We start from the raw sequence: 20674 nt of genomic DNA on the forward strand, positions 1-20674 counted from the left end.
TTGAGGATTGAACACACTGACGATATGAGGATTATAAAATCATATTTCTGTATTATGAACTTGAAATATTCGTGTTCTTTAATTCACTTAAGGAGGTAGACCTAGAGTGACACAACTTTTACAAATCATTGATACGTTTGTATTCATCATGTTGCTTCAATTTCATGTAAGCATCAAAGTAACTTGGACTGATTTCGTTCTGTTTCAAATGGAAGTTTGACAGACTTTTTCACTGATTAAGAATTATTTCCCTTACCCTAGGTCTACCTCCTTAATCAGATCAACAAGAAATTAACCAATGAACTGTTAAACGTTTTCTTAAACACATCACAGCTAACTATAAAAATAGTCAGAAACAAAATTGATAACCAAGTGGAGATATTTACACCTCCAACTTCACCATAAAACAACAATAGTTCTGCCGAATACTACGGATGAAAAATCTACTCAGAACTTGACAGGCAATTTAATATTTAACGGACACTGTTAAGTTGAAGTGGTTTTGGAAAAATACCCCACTGAAAACTGTTGAAATGCAAATACCAAGCATAAGAAACCTGTACTAAGGGAAATTAATATGACTTCATATAAAAGGCAATATTATATTGATAGTTTTTATTAAGATACGCTATTGTGAACTAATGAACCTTTTGGTACTTTAATTGTGATATATTTTTTATTAAATAAGGGGGACAAGTCCTCGGGGCGGCACCGAGGTTCATAACAGCAATTCTAGGTCATTACTAATATCCATGCTATTTAAAAAAAATATATATAAAATGTATTAATTAATTCGCCATTACATTTTACTCTAGTCAAACTAACATTAAAGATGGCGCTTTTAGAGCAAGATTAAGTATGCGTATTGCATCCGCAAAAAGACCACACTAGTCATATGCAAAGTAAACCCTAAAAAGAAGAAATTATATTTTAATCTATACTCGTAATGCATGGATGTGTAGTAATGATTGGCTGTGTACTACAGTACTAATGTTTGGCCTGTTCCATATTGGCATTGCAACATGCCCGAGGTATAAGTAATGATCAAGGTTGGTTGTAATAACAGCCATTCGAGGTCATTGTTAATACCAAGGGCATGTTTTACTAACTTTTACTAACCATCTTTAATCAGGACATAGTCAGAGTCTATTATTAATACATATGATTTCACCATAATTGAAAATAAGTGCATATCTCCATGAATCAAATAGTCATAAAAATAAATCATGAAGGTTTTGTTGTCTTTTCGAAGAACCCCCCCCCCCCAAAAAAAAAAAAAAAAAAAAAAAAAAAATAATAATAATAATAATAGTAATAAAAATAATAATCGTAAATTTATTTTGTAAGATCAAGCAAACCTAATAATTCAATATACTCAGTCCCATTACCATTTTTCGGCAACTTTAAATATCCTTATCGAATTGATTGAATTATTAGGTCACTCTTAATTACAGTTGTCACTTATTATAGGAAATGTACGCCATTCTGATTTAGTTCATAATGGTCCCGAATTGATGACCGGTTTTAAAATTTGTAATGCATGACTCTGATTTCGTTATTAATTTCCGATTCATATTAACCAGTTGTCGAAATTTTCGATTCATAAATGATGGTCATTTCTACAAATATTGTAGTAAATTGGTTAATAAAACAATGTTAAAATCCAGGTTGCTTTGTTTACCAGTAGAAATAATGTACATAAAGGAAGGGCCTTTCTTTGTTTATTGATAATCTTTTGTTTCTTTCAATTGTGTACTGCTCTGTTTGATACAATTGCCGGCGTATTCGTGTTATGGCTTCGTATAATAATTTTATTTGCCAGAAGTAAACTTTACTTTATTTAATGTGTACATAAAGATTGGTTCAAACCCATCCGGAATCTTCTATAATAGTAACCTTTTAACTTTTTACATTATGGACAAGTCGTTTAGTATATGTCATTCGTTCCTTATATACACTTCCATTGATACTCGCAATGTTAACTTTTGTCATCCATTTATAAATATGTAACAATTTGATTTTTGAATGTACGTCTAAACAAAGGGCGACACTTGTGAAAATCCATACTCATTTTCATTATGGAATTATTATAGATGCCACTAAAACATAGCAAACAAACTGTCCAAATAATGATATATCACGGATAAGAATGTGTATGTACGTAAAATAAATTTATCAATGAGTAGAGCCGTTTAGTATCTTTTCATAGCTGGTCAGTATGTATTAAAAACTGTTATCTGATAACGAATCAAAATACCATTCAGGTAATAATAGATTACCAGAATTTGTATGATAAATGCCTTATTCTAGAATTAAAAGAATAAACTATAAAATGCATTATATTTTATATGAGTAATCCCATCTTGACGAATACTTAATGCATGTCGTTTTGCTTAACCAAATTCTTGTACATAACATGTATTCATTAAGTTATTTTTTTAATGACAAACAACAGAATGTAGATATAGTAAAGCAATATGTTTGTACTATTTAGGAATTAATTTCAAGATGGATACACGATTACAGTTATCACTTATACCATTAAAATCGTTTGCACCATGAGAACAAATTTGTTCATCGAGTCTAAGGTTCAATTTCTATTTCAACTACACTGGACCTGACATAAATAAAACAGATGACGCCATCACTGCTGGTACACATGTTCCCTACTTCCATTTTTTTTTTCGTTTTAATCCTGGTTTTATTGACTTTCCTTAATCAATAAGTCAAATATGAATTTGCGTATACAAAAATTCACAGTTCTTTAAAATTTGTTTAATAACATTATTCTTAATCGAATGTTTAAAAAATAAAGGCAAAAAAGGTAATTTAATAAATGAACAATAAATTTTTCTTACCATCCAAAATCATCAGTATCCATACAGCGCTGTTATTCACAATGAAAAGTTCAATATATTATCATGGCAAGTTCCATGATATATCTGTATAACAATACCTTGCTTTCAATGTTATGTCGAATGCTCATACAGAAGAGAACAAATGAAATGAACTGTACAATAAGTATGAATGCATGCGCTATAACTTGTTAAGGTTGAATAATTTCGTCATCTATATTATTTAAATTGAACTATTTATTTTCTTATTTATGTTATTATCCAGCGGAAGTTTTTGCAAACAAAACGGATCAATGCGTGAACGTTGATATTTGATAAATATAAATTCAGAGTTTTCAAAATATAACTGTTACCAATAAAACGTAATTAAGTAAAGTCAGATTACCGGATGTATATATTGTATTTGTCATAAACTGGGTTTTCTGATGACGTCATAGTGTTGTAGTTTCTGTCGTTTGTTTTAATCTTTAAACAATATTTTGCTTTCGTTACGGTGTATTTATCTGCACCATGGAAGCCTATAGTTTGTTCAACATGTCATAGTTTTCATTTCCTCTTTTGTCTAAACCTGACTTTTTTTCATGAGTAGCCCGATGGATGTTTATAGCACACAAAAAAGGACGCCTATCCTACCGATGCACTTGGCCCATGCTCAAAGTTTTTAGTGGAGTCCGAATTGCTCATTTACTTTTGTTGCTTTCTACGTATTATTCTGGTTATTTGACGTCTTTTTTGTGTGTGTCTTTTTTTCCATGTCAGGTCTTCGTCCTGGGATAACTTTCTTTTGATTTCCCTCAGAATCTTGGTTCCCTTGATTACTCTTTCATATATTTTCAGATATTTGATCAGAGAAAACACATATTGTCTTGAACTAAATTCAAATAAATGGTACCAATTGTTGCGTTTTCTTTTGCAAACCATATTCCCAAACATTATGATATGATTAGCTGGTAATGGTCAGTATTGTATTTTTATCATTACCTTTTGACTGCAGGGTTGTAGTAATAAAAACATATTCATGTATACGCGTTGAAAGTAAACATTGGAAACTTGCAAGTTCATAGATGTATATTTTATTATGGTTCCTTAAAAAAATATAGTCTTCTGGTTTCATTCGGATTATGAATTGATGGTTAAAATCAAAATTAAACGTTCGTAAAATGGAAAAAAAATATGTGCACTGAAATTCAGCTGTCAATGGATGGTTGAACGAGGAAAGGAGCAAGCGTGGTGGTGTGGCACAATTTGATGTCAGACAGTTTGTTTGTTTTTTTTTCTTTCATAAAACATGTAAACTATGTATACAAAATATAAATAATTAATTATTTCGTAGCATGCATAATACGGGTTTTGTTTTTGGGACGATCGATGTGGAACATGATTTGGTAATGTTACCCAAGGAATGGGGAAATAGGGCAGTCATGATGGGATACCGGGAGAGTGACACGTTTATCTCATAGAAAATCTGAGGAACTTTAATGTCATATGCGTTTTCACAAATACTGGTTGTCTATATGCCTACCCCGTCATACATGAACATCAAGCAGTTGTTCATCTGTAACTCGTCCGTGATGATAGTTTAATCGACAACTAACCAATGTACATAGTTGTTGAATGGTTATTGGATGTACTTTAAAACTTCATATGAGTTAAGAGGACGGCCGTAAATAATCAGATTCAATAGTAGTTTATCAGCTCTCAGCTGTGTATAAATACTTTAAATAAGGTGATAGGATGATTGTCAATATCTACGGAATAAAGAGGTATGACGGTTATCGGCTGTACATTAATGCTTTACCTAGGGTCGTCAATAAATCAAAGTAAAAAGTACTTTGGTGGCTCTTTGCTGTAAATTTATAGTTTATCTGAGTTGATAGGTTGGTGGTCAATATACCAGAGCTAATAACTGCTTGCTCTTGGCTGTACGTTAATACTATCTTTGGCGTAATACTATAGGTTGACAATGAACCATGAATGAACCAAGATAAACAGAATCTGGGCGGCTCTCAGCCATCCATAATGGTTTCGCTAATATGATACTGTAGGTTGGTCAATTAACCAATAGGAGCTGGGCAACTTTGGTTGCATATTAATTCTTTCAATAGTTTATGGGTTGGTCGTCAATACACCATAGGCAATATTAGTTTGGTCGGTTCTCGGTTGTACCTTAATATTCTTTCTGTGGTGATACTGTTGGTACATGTCAATGAACGGAAGTCTGTAATATCTGGGTGACATTTGGCAGTACACTAATTCTTTACCCAAGATGTGAAATTTTGTTCTTCAATAAAAAAAACAATAGTAGCCGTGTGTATCTCGGCTGTGCATCAATACTTTCAATGAGATGATAGCTATATAGGTTGGATGACAATAGACCAGGGCTTGTAGGTGCTGGGCAGCTTTTGGCTTTACATGTACATGTATACCTTACCCGAAGTGATAGGTTGGTCGACAATCAACACAAGTAGCTGGGATGTTCTTGGCTCTGCACATAAAGACTTTACTTGAGGTGATACGTAGGTAATTCGTCAATTTTAAGCCAAAAGTCTTAAATATAATTACGGAATGCAAACCTTTTTAGCAAGTATTTCATGGGACATTACCAACCTGACACGCCAACTTTGGCGGTCTTACTGAGGAAAGGGAAAACAGTGAATATTTTTCTTAGAAACTTTAACTATTTTCACTTCGGTGAGCTCCTGAATGGTTTAAAATAATACATTTGAAAGTATCCAAGTAGTTACCACCGCTATCAAATAATTGAATATTTCCATTTGAAGTATATTGGTATTCATTACTCCAATTTGACAGTGAACCTCTCTGTCGGCTTATAAAAATGTAGAATCTAACTTTCCTTTGTTTTTTTATTCTTAGAAACGAAGCCGTCTAAGACGGGAATATGCAAAAAGATGGTCCTCAGATATTAAAAGAAAAGTGGTGAATTTCTGTTATTTTATTGCAACCTAACATTTAAAGCAATACTGATAATACCATGTTGATCTTTTGCTATAACTTCCACCAACGATTTTATCCAATAACTATTGACTTTCTTCTAAAACTGTTTTTATGTGTACGATCTCTAACAATACACTTGTAATTCCCTGCACTGTCTTCGGTTTCAGGAAACACAAAATAATGGGTTGACACAAACATTTCGTTCACTTTGTTGGGAATGATGCCTGATATTTTCTTCTCGCCCATCACGAGATGTATGACGTAATGAGAAATCTAGGTTTGTTGCTGTACCAAGTGCGCGGTAGGTGATAACAATATGTGTGTCACCCTTTACCACCGACATATCTGTGATAAAAGGTGACCTTGCAAGGAATCTTTGAATCGAATATTTACCATTGAACAACGGTCTTGTAACATCATGAAACTAACCTTAGAGTTTAAAATGTTAGACATTTCGACGCCTATCGATACTAGTCCAGGGGTATTATTGACAATAGTATCGGACATGACGATGTAAGTTTTTTTCTGGAACGGCTGTTGAATGATTGCTGATGTCATATATAAGGACCAGGTCGCTGCTGTTCAGGGAACGAGATAATCTACACGATGCAACAGATTATATTAACTTTCTCTTTCCTTTTACTTTATCTATTCCTTCAAATTTAGCCGAAAAAATCGATGATAATGATGGGAGAGTGAAGTCGACGAAGTCTGCAACAAAATCGGTTCTTTTCTTCAATTTTTTGTATTTTGTATTGCAATTGTTCAAACTTAAAGTTTAGATTTTCCTTTTCTTCATCTCCTTTAAAACTTACATGATTTCCGTCAAATTCAACCTCATACGTGATGACTTTGTAATATGTTAATGTCTCTTTGTAATTATCATTTGGCTCACCAACAAAGACTACTTGAGATGTAAGTTTTTTTTTTTTGCCAGCACCATTCGTGGGTATTTAGATTTTAAATAGAATGACCTGTCGCTGACCTTTCCATTTGTAGTATATACAGAATAATAAAAGTACTCTAAAATAGTAATTAAAGTAGTTCTATCATACGATAAATTTATGTTTAAAATTAAGAATTATAAGAATTAAATATCTCATTTGACTTTTATATGAGAAAGAACGTGTCGATGTATGCAAAATGACTTTGTATATCGGGCTAAAACACGAACAGGTCTCTATAAGAGAATTGAATAATATTATGTAAAACATATAAAGTAACTACCAAATCTAATCTTGCTTGATTTTGAACTTTATACCAGTATGTTAAAAATGATTTGAAATTTAAGACTTTCAATAGACATCAAATTGATATATTTATCCTCCACACAAGAATATTTCAAATATAAAAAGAGAGAAAACAAAGAAAATATCCTATAATTCTTTAAAATTGTTCCTTCTGGTAAAAAGAACAACTCGTCAATGGTTTAAATAGTGGAGTTACATGTACAACTTGTACTGCATTACATCCGCTAAATGCATTGTATTTGACTTCTTACGCATAAATAGCATATACTCAGGTTTCCTCGGGTTTAATCAAAAGAAGAAGACCCAGAAAATGTGCTATTCTTAACCAATATTGTTCCCTTGATATCATTGATTTGAAAAACAAGGAATGGTTTCGTTCGGTCGTCTAACTTTTGTCTAATGATAACCCGCAGTGGGTTTCCATTTTTAAATCACACTTATAGTTCTATTCACTATAATAAGAGTTGAAAAAGAAAGTAATTATAATTTTCTTTGTTGCACCTTTAGGTATATAGTACTGACTCATACCTTCGCTATGCGTGATAAGTTCATTGTCGATAAAGTCCAGAGGTTCCATCAAACGACTGGTACACCATTTCCTTTGTTGTAAATTTGTATGTGATGCTGAATAAATCCGGATTGTTCTTATATACCGTAAGCCTATCGAGGTAAAAGTTAGGAAAGTTGGTGTTAGTGCTGTTATAATATGGCTTTTGGTTAAGATGCTAAAACAAATGAAGTGTCACATTTCACTGAAACTTTGCAAATGCATTCAGTATGTGTGTAGGAAGATACCTGTATAGTTATTTATTTTTTCTAAGACAAAAAGTGACTCTTTAGGTTACAGACCACCAATTCAACCAATGAGCATTTGGAACGTACGCAAAAATAGTCCTACGCAGAAATTACCCCTGTTCCTCATAGTGCTGTGAAAACAGTTCTCATCTTATTTAAAAAATTTAAACAGTTTCTGAAAGGAAAAACATTTCTGTACATTTTATAGGTGCATTTTGCTTCTTGTAATGTGAAGCCTAATCTCCATAATGATTTTTAAATATACCCCTATCTTGTGAAAACACTGGGATTCCCCATGCTATTTATAGACCCTTCACTTCCGGTGACCAGTACTGCACTGCAAGTCTGCTAACCCCACATGCCATTCTGAGGATTGTGAGCTGACATATGTAGAATCATGCTGATATATAGTCATCTGTAGCTTAAAGTTAAGGTAAAGTCCAGAGAAGCCATTGAATATTGTGAAATTAGCATGGAAGCCTATGGGAAGTGGAATTAGTGGTTTTTAGCCTTAAGATGAAGCCATGGCAAAATGAAAAGTTTCTTGAAATAGCTTTAAACTACTTGAAGATCTTGTTAACTTTGCCATGAGAGGAATACACTACAAAAATCCTTCAAAATATGCATTTTTTTTAAGTTATAGATCCAAATTATGGAAAATTGGTCTTTTTGGCCGATTTTTATGTCCTATCTTTTAAAAAGTGTAGAAAATTTAGTAAAAATATCAAATATTAAACTTTGAGGGCTATATTTACCTAAATATGGTAGTAATAAGCACTTGAAGTCAAGTTTTGTGTAGATTTGAGCAAAAATTAGGTTAGAAATGAGGAAAAACTCACTTTCATTACTGCGGTAAAGGCCATATAAGCATTCCCCTATGGCAACATGGAAAATCCATTATTGAGCACTTTTTTTGCTTTAGGTGCCCTTTACTGGTCATGTTTTAATGTGAAAACACTGTATTTACAAATTTAAAGCCAAATATATCACCTTTTGTGAAAATTTAAAGATTTAGGATTTTTGACATGTGATCAAGAAAAAGGGGGAGGCATGTCAGAAATAAATTTTAAAAAATAGACCAATTTCTCAGAAAATGATTACTTTTAAAAATAATTCGTCATTAATATTGTTAAAAAACAAGTTGTGATTGATATTTTTTATTTGAAAAGTCAGAAAAAGTTCTTTGCAAATATTTAATGCATTTCAGTATGGTAGAATATTTTCACTTTTTTGCTCGCACGACTTGGTTACTCTATATTTAAAAATCAAATATTTAAAATGTGCTTGTCACATTTCACTGAAACTTTGCAAATGCATTCAGTATGTGTGTAGGAAGATACCTGTATAGTTATTTATTTTTTCTAAGACAAAAAGTGACTCTTTAGGTTACAGACCACCAATTCAACCAATGAGCATTTGGAACGTACGCAAAAATAGTCCTACGCAGAAATTACCCCTGTTCCTCATAGTGCTGTGAAAACAGTTCTCATCTTATTTAAAAAATTTAAACAGTTTCTGAAAGGAAAAACATTTCTGTACATTTTATAGGTGCATTTTGCTTCTTGTGATGTGAAGCCTAATCTCCATAATGATTTTTAAATATACCCCTATCTTGTGAAAACACTGGGATTTCCCATGCTATTTATAGACCCTTCACTTCCAGTGACCAGTACTGCACTGCAAGTCTGCTAACCCCACATGCCATTCTGAGGATTGTGAGCTGACATATGTAGAATCATGCTGATATATAGTCATCTGCAGTTAAAGTTAAGGTAAAGTCCAGGGAAGCCATTGAATATTGTGAAATTAGCATAGAAGCCTATGGGAAGTGGAATTAGTGGTTTTTAGCCTATAGTTTAGTCAATAGTTTTCCCTCATCATCGATGTCTAAGTGTTTGTCAAGATATGAGTCACAGTGTCTGCAGTATCCTTTATCTCTATTTCTTGGAGTAGACACGATGTATCAAATCCCCGAAATTAGGATTTTTTTTTAGATACTACGTCATCTATATAGCGGGAACTGAGATTAAAGATTCTAGTTAAACGATATTCTTTCATTCGGATCAGATCAGCTATGAAGTTAGCCTCATAAGAGTGTAGGAATAGGCCAGCAAGTAGAGGAGCACAATTTGTTCCCGTTGGAATGCCCACCGTTTGTTGAAAAATGTGTCCACCACACTGGACAAATATGTTGTCGTTTAAAAATTCCAGCATTTTGTAAACATCTTCCTCTATTTATTTGGGAGATGATTTGGAATTATTTCTTACAAAGTATGAGGAATCTCTACCAAGAACTATATACTTGTATCTAGGTGTACCATTTTACTTTTGGGAAAAAAACAACGGTTTATAAAGTTTTTATGTTTTCAAATTGTGATTTTAATTTTCGATATGCAGATCGCTACGGAATTCCAGAAGAATTTATTCTCTCTGGATCCGAGGTAACCACTATATGAAGTGTTACAGTATATGAAATCACCGAATGGTCTTGATTGTAAAAGGCACATGCATATATTTGAAGGGATCGAATCAACTACATACGTGTACCTGGAAAAAACCCAGAAGCATTACACTCCTTGAAACGTTCACATTTCCCATTTTAGCGTTCGTACATCGTTTATCATGCGTTTACACATCGTTTTGCGTTCGTTTAAACGCACGATAAACACACGATAGAAGCTTTAGTTTAAACGCACGCTAAGAACGTTCGTTTAAACGCACAGAAGCGTTCGTTTAAACGCACGCCGGGAGCGTTGTTTATTTTTGTATTTGATTATTTCCTTGATTCTACTAATATTTTTATATTTTTTGCTATTATCAATTTATATAATTTCATTAATTTTATTTTCTTTTATTTTTTCTTTATTTGTTCATATTATTATTTTTTCATTGTTCGTCTATCGTGCGTTTAAACGGACGATATGAGCCATCGTCTATCGCGCGTTTAAACATGCGTTTGGTGAGCGTTTAGCGTGCGTTTAGGTTTCGTGCGTATGGGAAACCTAAACATCTCAAGGAATGCACAATCGAATTTCTATTTTTTTCATAGGAACTACAACAAAGCCCGCCTGTTTTTTCTTCCAACTCAAGGCAGTAACATTGGTTCAGTGAGTTTAGTTTAAAATGAAGAGCAGATTATGAAAAACTGTAAAGATTTTATTTTAGTACCACTACATGTATGATGCAAAAAGTTCAAGATGAATATAAAAAATATCAAAGCTGAGTAATACATTATAATCTCCATCGTTCCAATCCGAAAGAACTTTAAAGGAAGATAAAAAGACACAAAAAAACAGAATTTTTAACTCTGACGAAGGTCAGTGTGTTGACAACACGGCTTATGTACATCAAACCTTGTGCTTTTCAAATTTAGACCAACTCTATATCATTAACATCATCATTGCAAGAACAGTCTCGGCTTGTTTGTTGTGATGTTGAAACAAACTGTTGCGAGTAGATATTCCCCTTGCACCATTGAATTCCACCAATCATAAAATCATGAATTGAATCATGATAACAAGCATTTCTTAATATTAGAAACTAAAAGAAATATTTCTTATTTTTGATAAAATAACCTGGTTTGGGTGAGTTTACACTGTTTTTATAAACCGCTTTAAAATTAGAAACATATATTAAATAATTGTTTTATGACAGTTTTCATTACAAGATGAATTATGGATTTCACATCTGAAGAACTACATGTACCTATTGGTGCCTCGCCTTAACACTGTGCATCCATCATAGTAAAACAATGAACGTGTATAAGGGATTTTATACTTTTGTTCCCTAGGTAAGAAACTTTAATGCACTTTTGCATTCTCTAGTTAATGAAAATCTATATACAATTGTTTTTAAATATTTTTTTTGCTTCCTTAATGTTTTGATCAGATCAAGCAATGATCTGGGTTTTTTTCATATCATTAATGAATGCTTTAAGCTTGAAAGCATTTTAGAAATGGATCTCAAGCTGTATTAGTACAATGTTTTTGTTCTTCGAAATAACAATAATGTTAAATATTGTTATATAATCCATAATGATAAGCATACATTAGTGTGTATTAGCATTAGCATTACTGACAATATGCAATATTTGCCTTTGTCTGAAAGTTTTAAGTACCATTCCATATGGACGTCATACACTACCTATGGCAGGGGTGATTCATGGTGTAGAATAAAAAACGAATAAATATGCTTTTTCGGTCTACATGTGCTATATTTCAAATTGTATGTAACGATAGTCCTCTCTGTAATCAGATACGTACTTTTGAGAAAAAAACATACTTTCATCGCCCACTAAAATCAACAAATCAAGAAGACGACTCTTGCAAATGGTCAATATCATACACAGTCTACATATATTTTTTTTATCTCGAAAGTATAACAACCAAATGAAAAACTAAAACTGTTTATGCGGTCTGTTACTATATCCGAGTTAGTAATAAATGTATATAGGTGGGTTTGATATGCGGTAATCATCTCCTGTCTGATTATTGGAAAGACTTATACTTAACTAATGACCTTCATAACGTACATTTACATATATATTTTTCGTTTATGAAGTTCAATTCTGCATTTACATGTTTCAATGAATGCCTCCGTCTGAAATTCTATCAAAGTTGTAAACAATTGTTTTTTCTAATAAATCTATTTATCATTTAGTTTTGAATTTTTCAGTCAAACAGCTGCACATTCGTTCAATATAGTTATAATAACTTATGCATGTCAAATGCACATGAAACTTCAATAGGTGCAACAATTTAAATGGCTAATAGCGCGTGTAACTGTAGCTATGATTGAAACTTACGTGTATAATGCATGAATTAAATATGTTAATGCCTTTTCATTACCTTCGCTTAAAAGAAACGATTATTCATACATCATTGCATGCATATTGATGAATATTGGCCCGAGCAGATATCATATTGCACCATCGAACGAGTGCTTTATTTTAATCTGCCGGGGCAAATAGTCAATACGGATGCTTACCAGAATAAATTGCTTCCAGTTGGACAAAGTTCGATACCAGCCATTGTACCCAATGTCTGAAGTCCTTTTAATACATTTTAGGGTTGTTACACAAGCATGCTGATCTATAAATCTTCACTTTGCTTTAGTCAACTATTTAATTGACTTTGGTTTGTTATTTTTCTAGAGGCTCGACTAACTCTCATATGCTCGAAAGATTGACGATGTCCCGTTCCGCTGTGTATGCAATATGAATATCGTCATCTCCGTATTTTCCCCGGTATATACTAGTTACTGTACATTTTGAAAAATGAGCTAGAAACGGAATAAAAAAGTGGCGCTTATTGTCCAACTACCCAAAATACGTTAAAATATGTCAAAAACTGACCAAATGATACGAATTCAAACCGGGAATTATACGGGTCCAATATGAAAAAAGAGGGCTAATATAGATCAAACCAGGGCCAATACGGCAACATAATTTCCGGTCGTTTGACACCGCCATTTTGAGTTAGAATTGGTTTCGATGAACTTTGATCACCAGAACTAAAAGCTGCAGAAACACAAAAAATATTTATTTTATACAAAAAGGATATTTAAGACTGAATAATGCAAATAAACCTGCAGTACATGTTCTTGGTAAAACACGAAAAACACCTGTTCTACAAATCATCTAATAGTGTTGGTTAATAAAATTGTTTATCAACCAAATACCCCAAAATACGTTGAAATATGTCAAAAACTGACCAATTGATATTAATTCAAGCCGGGCATCTATACGGGCCCAATGAAAAAAGAGGACCAATATGTTTCAAACCAGGGCAAATATGGCATCTTAACTTCCGGTCGTTGGATACCGCCATTTTGAATTGGAATTGGATTTCATGAATTTTGATCACCAGGACTAGTAACTGCAGAAACGCAAAAAAATCTTCCATTTTATACAAAACGGATATCTAAGACTGAATAATGCAAATAAATCTACATGTACTTGGTAAAACACGAAAACAACAATTCTACAAATCATCTGGTTGAGTTGTTAAATAAAATTGTCAATAAAGATGTAATTTCATATTGGCCCTGTTATAGGTTTCCGTCAATCATATTGGCCTCGACAGCCGTATTGGCAGTCGGCGATGCCTCGGGACCAATACGACCGCCTCGACCAATATGACAGACCTCAAACCTATAACAGGGCCAATATGAAATTACATTAATTTCTCTATTTGGTCTTTTTTACCACAAATAGATTCAATACATCTAGAAAACAAATGTAAAGCTATTTAATTTTATCCTGAAACATCTGGTACGTAGATATTTTTTACTGCTTATATAAAGAAAACGTGCGGGAAAATGTTCCCGCCATTTTTTCTATAGTGCATTTCATCTGAATTTGACCTATCAATATTTTAAAATGGAAAATTTTACAAACAATTTGATGGTTAATTCTAGATGGTATAAATACTTGGTTAATTTAATGCAATAAGATATCAGTGTTTATTCCTTCATGTTCCACACCTTATACACATTTTGCCTGATTCTTAGACGGAAAATTCGTTCGAAGTACTTAAAGAGAGACTTGATCCTTTTGACCGCAACATATGCGTGTCAATGAAATAAAAATAAAATAAACAACTAAAATAATGTTCAGTGCTTTGTCTGAATGATCGGGTTGACATTGACACATGCAGAAATTCATTACTTAATTCATACATGTATATCCTCTTGTAAAACATCGTATAAGCGTCCATGTACACTTGGGATTTAAATAAATAGTTGATCAATATTTTTTTTCTTTTTTGTGAAAATAGAATTGAAGTTTCTTAATCGCTGTGCAAATCCTTAACACCCGGAAATTGGTTGAAAATTGATACATTGTATTTGTTTATTTAAACAATGAGCTTCCAAACAAACACGTCGAAATGTCATGCGTAATCACACAACAAAACATTCTAAAGACGTGACGGCTTTTGTAATACTCAGTATTTAAATTTTTGTTTGTTTCTAAATTACGAAATGGTTTGGATTCTATTGTAATTAAAACTTTGATTGTGTTAGAGTTTTTTTTCCATCGCTTTTTTACGTATATTATACTTTGAAAAAAAAAATATATACGCGATAACTACAAAGAACACAATTCAATACAACAATACAATGACAAAAAAAAAGGAAACAAATTAGACAGGCGTTTCAAAGACATGTTCAAAGTTTTTTTGACTGAGTCCTACGTAACGAGGAAACCAGCTTAAACAAATCATATACACAGTACATCTTGAACCTTAGTAACTTGAACTCCTGTTTTAAGCCAATACAATCGCCAGTTACATTGTATAGAGAGATTATTTCAGACAACTTCAATTTAAAGCTACCTAAGGAATAAAATGAAGGCAACATTGAGCGAGCTATACAGGACGTCCTTATTGCATATGAGTGTGTACCACAGTATCAGCTAATATCATACTTGAAAGAAGCCGCAACAAGGTTGACTGATTGAATGAACAGTACTAGTACACGTAATGATGAATATTTATTGTATTCCATCAATATATCATCGTACAAATATTTTTGCCTAATTGTCAAAACATCATGATAATGTATGTAGCATGCAATTACATAATATTAAGTTTCTGGTATATTGTCATCACAAATAAACTTGATGAAACAATCTCAACAAAGAAATAGGTCACTGTCTTCTTAAAGTGAAACCCGTATGTATGATAAAAATCTGCCTTAGTGACAACTTGTATTCAGAAAAAAATCTGCGTTAAAAGTATGAAGATATTCTTGATTAATATATCCATAAGTAGTGCGCAAAAAAAATCTACACAATTGTAGTACATGTATATAAAATACCATATGTCATTTTTTATCAAAATTCTGGTCTCCCTTAAAACGTTAATTTATCACTGATTTGTCTGTAAGACGGTAGGAATACATGTATTTCTCTCTTAAATGCGGTGTTCTTTTATCTCCTTTCGCTTCAAGTCATTGCTATTACCTAGATGATCAAATATTTACCGTTTCGATACATGTACGTGTAGTAGTCAACAGATAATTGTTCGATTTTGTTAATAGGTTATGGAACTTTCGTCACGTGACTCCGTGGTTTCGTAAGAATGGGTCCTAGTCTACCATTCAAATGCATGGAGATTCGTCATGTCATTGAACATAGCATTGAGTTAAATATTAAAAGCAAAGTATCTTTTTGTGTTATAATACCGATACAAAATGACAAATATCTAGTTCTAAGGAATAAAAAGAAAAGCATAAAATAGAAGATTTTGCATTGTTGTGCAGCGTTTGGATTTGAACTAAGGGTGTACTATAGTTACATTAAGGCGCACTGTTTCGCACATCAAGTTACCCCGGTCAAATCTTTGAAACTTAAAAGTTGAATTTTGGTGGATACATTGTTTAAATGTAGTTAAGCATTTATACATAGACAGATGTAATATATCTTATGGTAAACAGGTGTAATTTAAAGGAAGAATGGTATCTGGAACGTTTCAGTCCCATGCCATATTAGGTTCTCTCCTCAGCATCAGATGGTTGATTTTCAAAATACCTTATCTCGTAAGAACTTTTGGAACCAAAATTGTGAGAGAATGAATCGAAAATGGTCTTATTATTTTTACTTTTTTTCCACCTACTCCATGCATGCTTTCATCCTGTGGTAGTGTCTAAGTGCCTAATATTATATAAAACATAGTAATTGGCTGTTAGTTTTGGAAAGGCACCCCTGATTTGTACTTAAAATCAGTAATATTTTTTTCAGTATGTTACCATGGCTACTGGATTTTATAACAATAATCAATAAATTATCTATTATAAATGACTTGAACCTCCACACACCAAAGATATAACAAAAATATGCTATTTTTATGACAACACACTAGAAATTCCTTTGCGGACTGCTCAAAACAGCTTTATTTCAACAAAATAAGACCGACTTAACTGGGAAAACGGTAGTATTTATTTCCCATAGCCGTAAATACTAACCTTTTCAAGTTTTCAGTAATTTCTAATTAAAACTAGGACTCAAAAAACATTTTTTGTTGTAGTACTTTTATTTAGAGATCGAAAAATCACCATGGGAATAGAGGTTGACCATCTTTTTTTTTAACCATCATCAAAAGTTTGAAGGTACCGGAAGTTTTGCATTTTTTGGTTCCGCGCTCATTTGTAATATGCAGTCTTTTTTAAATTTCATAAACTATGCATTTTGAAGGATAAAAAATAAACTCATTGTTTTTTAAACTTTAATCCTTTAAGAATTTGAGAGACTCAGAGAAAAATCATCATTACAAACTTTGTCAGTACACCAATCTGTCCTTTCAAAGTTCTACTTCCTTTCATCTGAATAGGGTACATGGTTGGTCAACCTAATGCAGGGAATTAAATACTACTATTTACCCAACTGTATTGTACTACTTAAACGATAAAATGCAGATCGGTCTTCGGATTTCAAAACGTTCTACATCGGAAATTCCGGACGGGAAACTGAAAGTAGAACGAGACTTACTAACTCTATGTCAATGAAACGACAATTCATTCACAACAATCAAAGGACAATATCACATACACAAATGACGTGTATTATATGTATTTTTAGGTTTTAGATGCTCTGTTGCCTTGCATTAGTTTCTATGTGGAGAGGGCTTACATAAGTTTAGTCCTATCCTATCCAATTAGTGACTGAAATAGGTTTAAACCAGATACAAAATGGTACATTTTCATGACCAACATTTATGGTATTGGTGATCAGTCAAGATGATTATTTTAAGGTAGAACGGTACTATTTATTTTTCATAGGCGACAATTTATTATAGTTTAAAAAAACACACCCCTTTAAAACAATATAGGAGATATAAACAGACTTTTTCCAGTCATATCTTCATTTCCCTAATTAAAATTGTGAACAAAGTCATAGCATAACATCTCGTTTGTTTGGTATTTTTAAAAGATGATGCTTGGGGTCAAAGTTCCCCCTTTTTTTCTGCGAATGGCACATAAATTTAAAAAAATCATAAAATGGTTTATACATAAAAATATGCAATTTTTACAAAGTGTAATAATACTAGAGAGTTTAATCAAACATTTTGGGTATCAGCACAATTTGTCCAATCACAGCGTCCGGCAGTATTTACCTGAGTAGGGTACACATTGGAGGGGGGGGGGGGTGGTGCCAACCTAAAATAATGCGAAATAGTACCGTTCTGAAATGTACCTTAAATGGTCAACCAGACTTGCACCAAATCCGGGGCAGTTCAATTTCCGTACCGTTATATTCCTGTACTGATGACTAGAATTGATAAAAAAAGTTTAGAACCAATGCTTAAAAACAGTGTCTACTTAAACATGTACATGTAATTGTTTTACTTCTGAGAAAGCATGTTGAAAACGCAGCTTGCTCTGTATTTGGACATACCAGTAAAGACATTCATTCATTCAAATATCCAGTTAATATGTTTCTCGTTCTTCAAAGAAAATCTGTTTCTCATGTTCAAGTATAATACTAAATTGGGGTGGGGGGGAATTAACAATATTTAACCTCCCTTGGTTTCCATTGTAAATTTGTGCAGTCATATTTTATTCATTCACAAACTTAGAAAGAGAATCAGTCATGCATGTTTCATCAATGTCAAATACCCATTGCAATTATGTTGGTTAGGTAGAAAAAGGATTAACACTGTCTTAATCGTATTCGTTTGGAAATTCATAACAATACAGTATTGAAACTTTGACAGATTGTGTTATATTAGCTGTCGTCATTTCGAAAGTTAATGAATTAGATCTTGACATTATTGAAAAATATCTGTGAATTCTTTGTTTGGTGATTTACTCATATTCATTGATTTATGGAAAACGTACCTTATATACAGTTACTAAACATTTGATTTGAGATCTCATATACTTCAGTTTCTAAACATTTGATTTTAGATCTCATATACTTCATACGTTGCATTAGTGTAAGTGATTTAAAATTATGCTAGAAAAGAGTGTTTTCAAGATTTACAAGACATTTAGTGTTTAATGTCAAAATAAATATATCAGTTCAGATCTCTCTATTAGCGTAAACCTGTTTTGCTTTCCGTTATGCGTCATTTTACTTGAACCACACAACTATTGGTTCTGACCTAATGGTTGGAGACGGAAGAAGGTATGGAAACAGTTGGTTTGTATCGGTAAATGGAAGATACGGCAGATACTGTAATCAACATATTTTTGCTAATTTCGCGAGCAAGGCAAATACCAAAATAATAGAATACATTTTTGAGACAGTGTTAGACGCCGAATTAAGCAGCCGCCAGATTAGATTAGGATTTTCAATAGCCTCCCCTACTCTCTTTATTTCTACTTCGAACCGCTGTTTCATTCTATGTACATGTATATGGTCATTATACAACTGCAACGAAGTCGTCTTTTTTTAAAAGTTCTTGAAGCGTGTTTTCTTTTGAACATCAGTCATCCTTTTTTGAAGTTTTTGAAGCCTGTTTTCTTTTGAACATATTTAGTTCATCTTTTTAAAGCTGTTTATTTTAGACCAGTCCCAAATACAGGTGCAGTTACAGGGACGGACGTGCACGCACACTCCACCCCCCACCCCACTCCCCCCCAAAAAAAACAAAACAAAACAAAACAAAACAAAACAAAAAACAAAAACGAAAACAAAAAACAAAAACAAAAAAATTGGTAAAATTAACTTTTTTCATGAAATCTTAATTTTTCACAAATGTAAACTCCAATTTTATTTTGGTATTTAATTGTTTAACCCCCTTCCCCTCGCATAATCACTACCTTTTGTTTAAGTGTAGGAAATTTACATTGACAAAATTGTTAATGGCGATTTCAGTTGCAACTGCCGCGAGAATATCTCGATTGATTTATACTGCTTATGCTTTCTTGCTCGGGGCAAAATGTCGCCCAAATACAGTTTTATGTACTATGCGTATCAAATTACTTGTATTTCAACGTAAATTCCCCAAATTCAAAAAGTCCATGCTCCCAGTTTTACGGTTGAGACAGGGTTGATCGACACTTTTCATTTTGTTATATGAAATAAACTTGGATTGTCTCCCTTTCACCACATGCTGACCTACATTTATATTCCTTCACTCTTAAAGCTGATCTGAGCCGAAAGAAAGAATATCGTTTAGCTCAGTTTCCGCTATATATATGTAGATGACGTATTAACTTGAGACAAGCTCTAGTTTCGGGAATTCGGTACATCACTTCTTCCTAAACAAAAAGGAAACCACCCGTAGCGGATCCAGGCCCCCTCCCTTAGAAAACATTTTTTTGAAAAAAATTGTGTTAAATCATGAAAAGCACTCACTTCGACATCCTCACCGGTGATCCTGTCAATAATTGTTTTGCCCCTCCCCCTCCCTTACTTAAAACTCTGAATCCGCCAATGACTACAGACACTGTTAAGTCAGTCTAATACATTTGTATCTTGACCTACACTTATAGAGATCGATGGTAAAGGAAAACTATTGACTCAACATTTAATTACGAAAAACGTGATCACTTATCATTCAGAATTGTCAACTTTCCTTTCATCTGTGCCAAGATACCTTCTGCACCTGCGTATGGTATTTTGCCTTTCACAACTCATACGTAATGCCGTAACTACGCAAACTTTTTGTGTCGCGCTAGACTTCTTGCAATTATACAATCACCTTTGATATGTTTATTTTGTTTGCACTTCCCGTATGAACAAAAATATTTAAATGCAGTTGTTTATTTTTTTAAGCGAACTTTTGATATAAATGTGTTTTCTACTAATAATGTGCCCATTTCAGTGTTACGTGCACTATTTATTTTTCTTTTGGTAGTACGTGTACATGCAAA

The 20674-nt window shown here is 32.9% G+C and overlaps 1 protein-coding gene across 4 annotated transcripts in view; it reads right to left on the reverse strand.

Moving 5' to 3' along the window:
• LOC148605188 (uncharacterized) overlaps nucleotides 1–3027 on the reverse strand; it is a 29706-nt gene extending 26679 nt beyond the window's left edge. For 3 of the 4 annotated variants that reach the window (XM_088549224.1, XM_088549221.1, XM_088549222.1), the window contains exon 1: nucleotides 2859–3026. Coding sequence is in view for 1 of the 4 variants with exons in the window: in XM_088549219.1 (XP_088405345.1) it covers nucleotides 2859–2871 (13 nt within the window). In the remaining 3 variants the exon portion in view is untranslated. Of the gene's footprint in view, nucleotides 1–2858 lie in introns of all 4 variants that reach the window. The other variant, XM_088549219.1, reaches the window with a different exon arrangement.
• Between the last annotated feature and the right edge of the window lie 17647 nt (nucleotides 3028–20674).

Source organism: Perna viridis, chromosome 10 (assembly GCF_037379345.1).
Source record: "Perna viridis isolate PV_CMFRI_1.1 ecotype Kerala chromosome 10, ASM3737934v1, whole genome shotgun sequence".
NCBI lineage: Eukaryota > Metazoa > Mollusca > Bivalvia > Mytilida > Mytilidae > Perna > Perna viridis.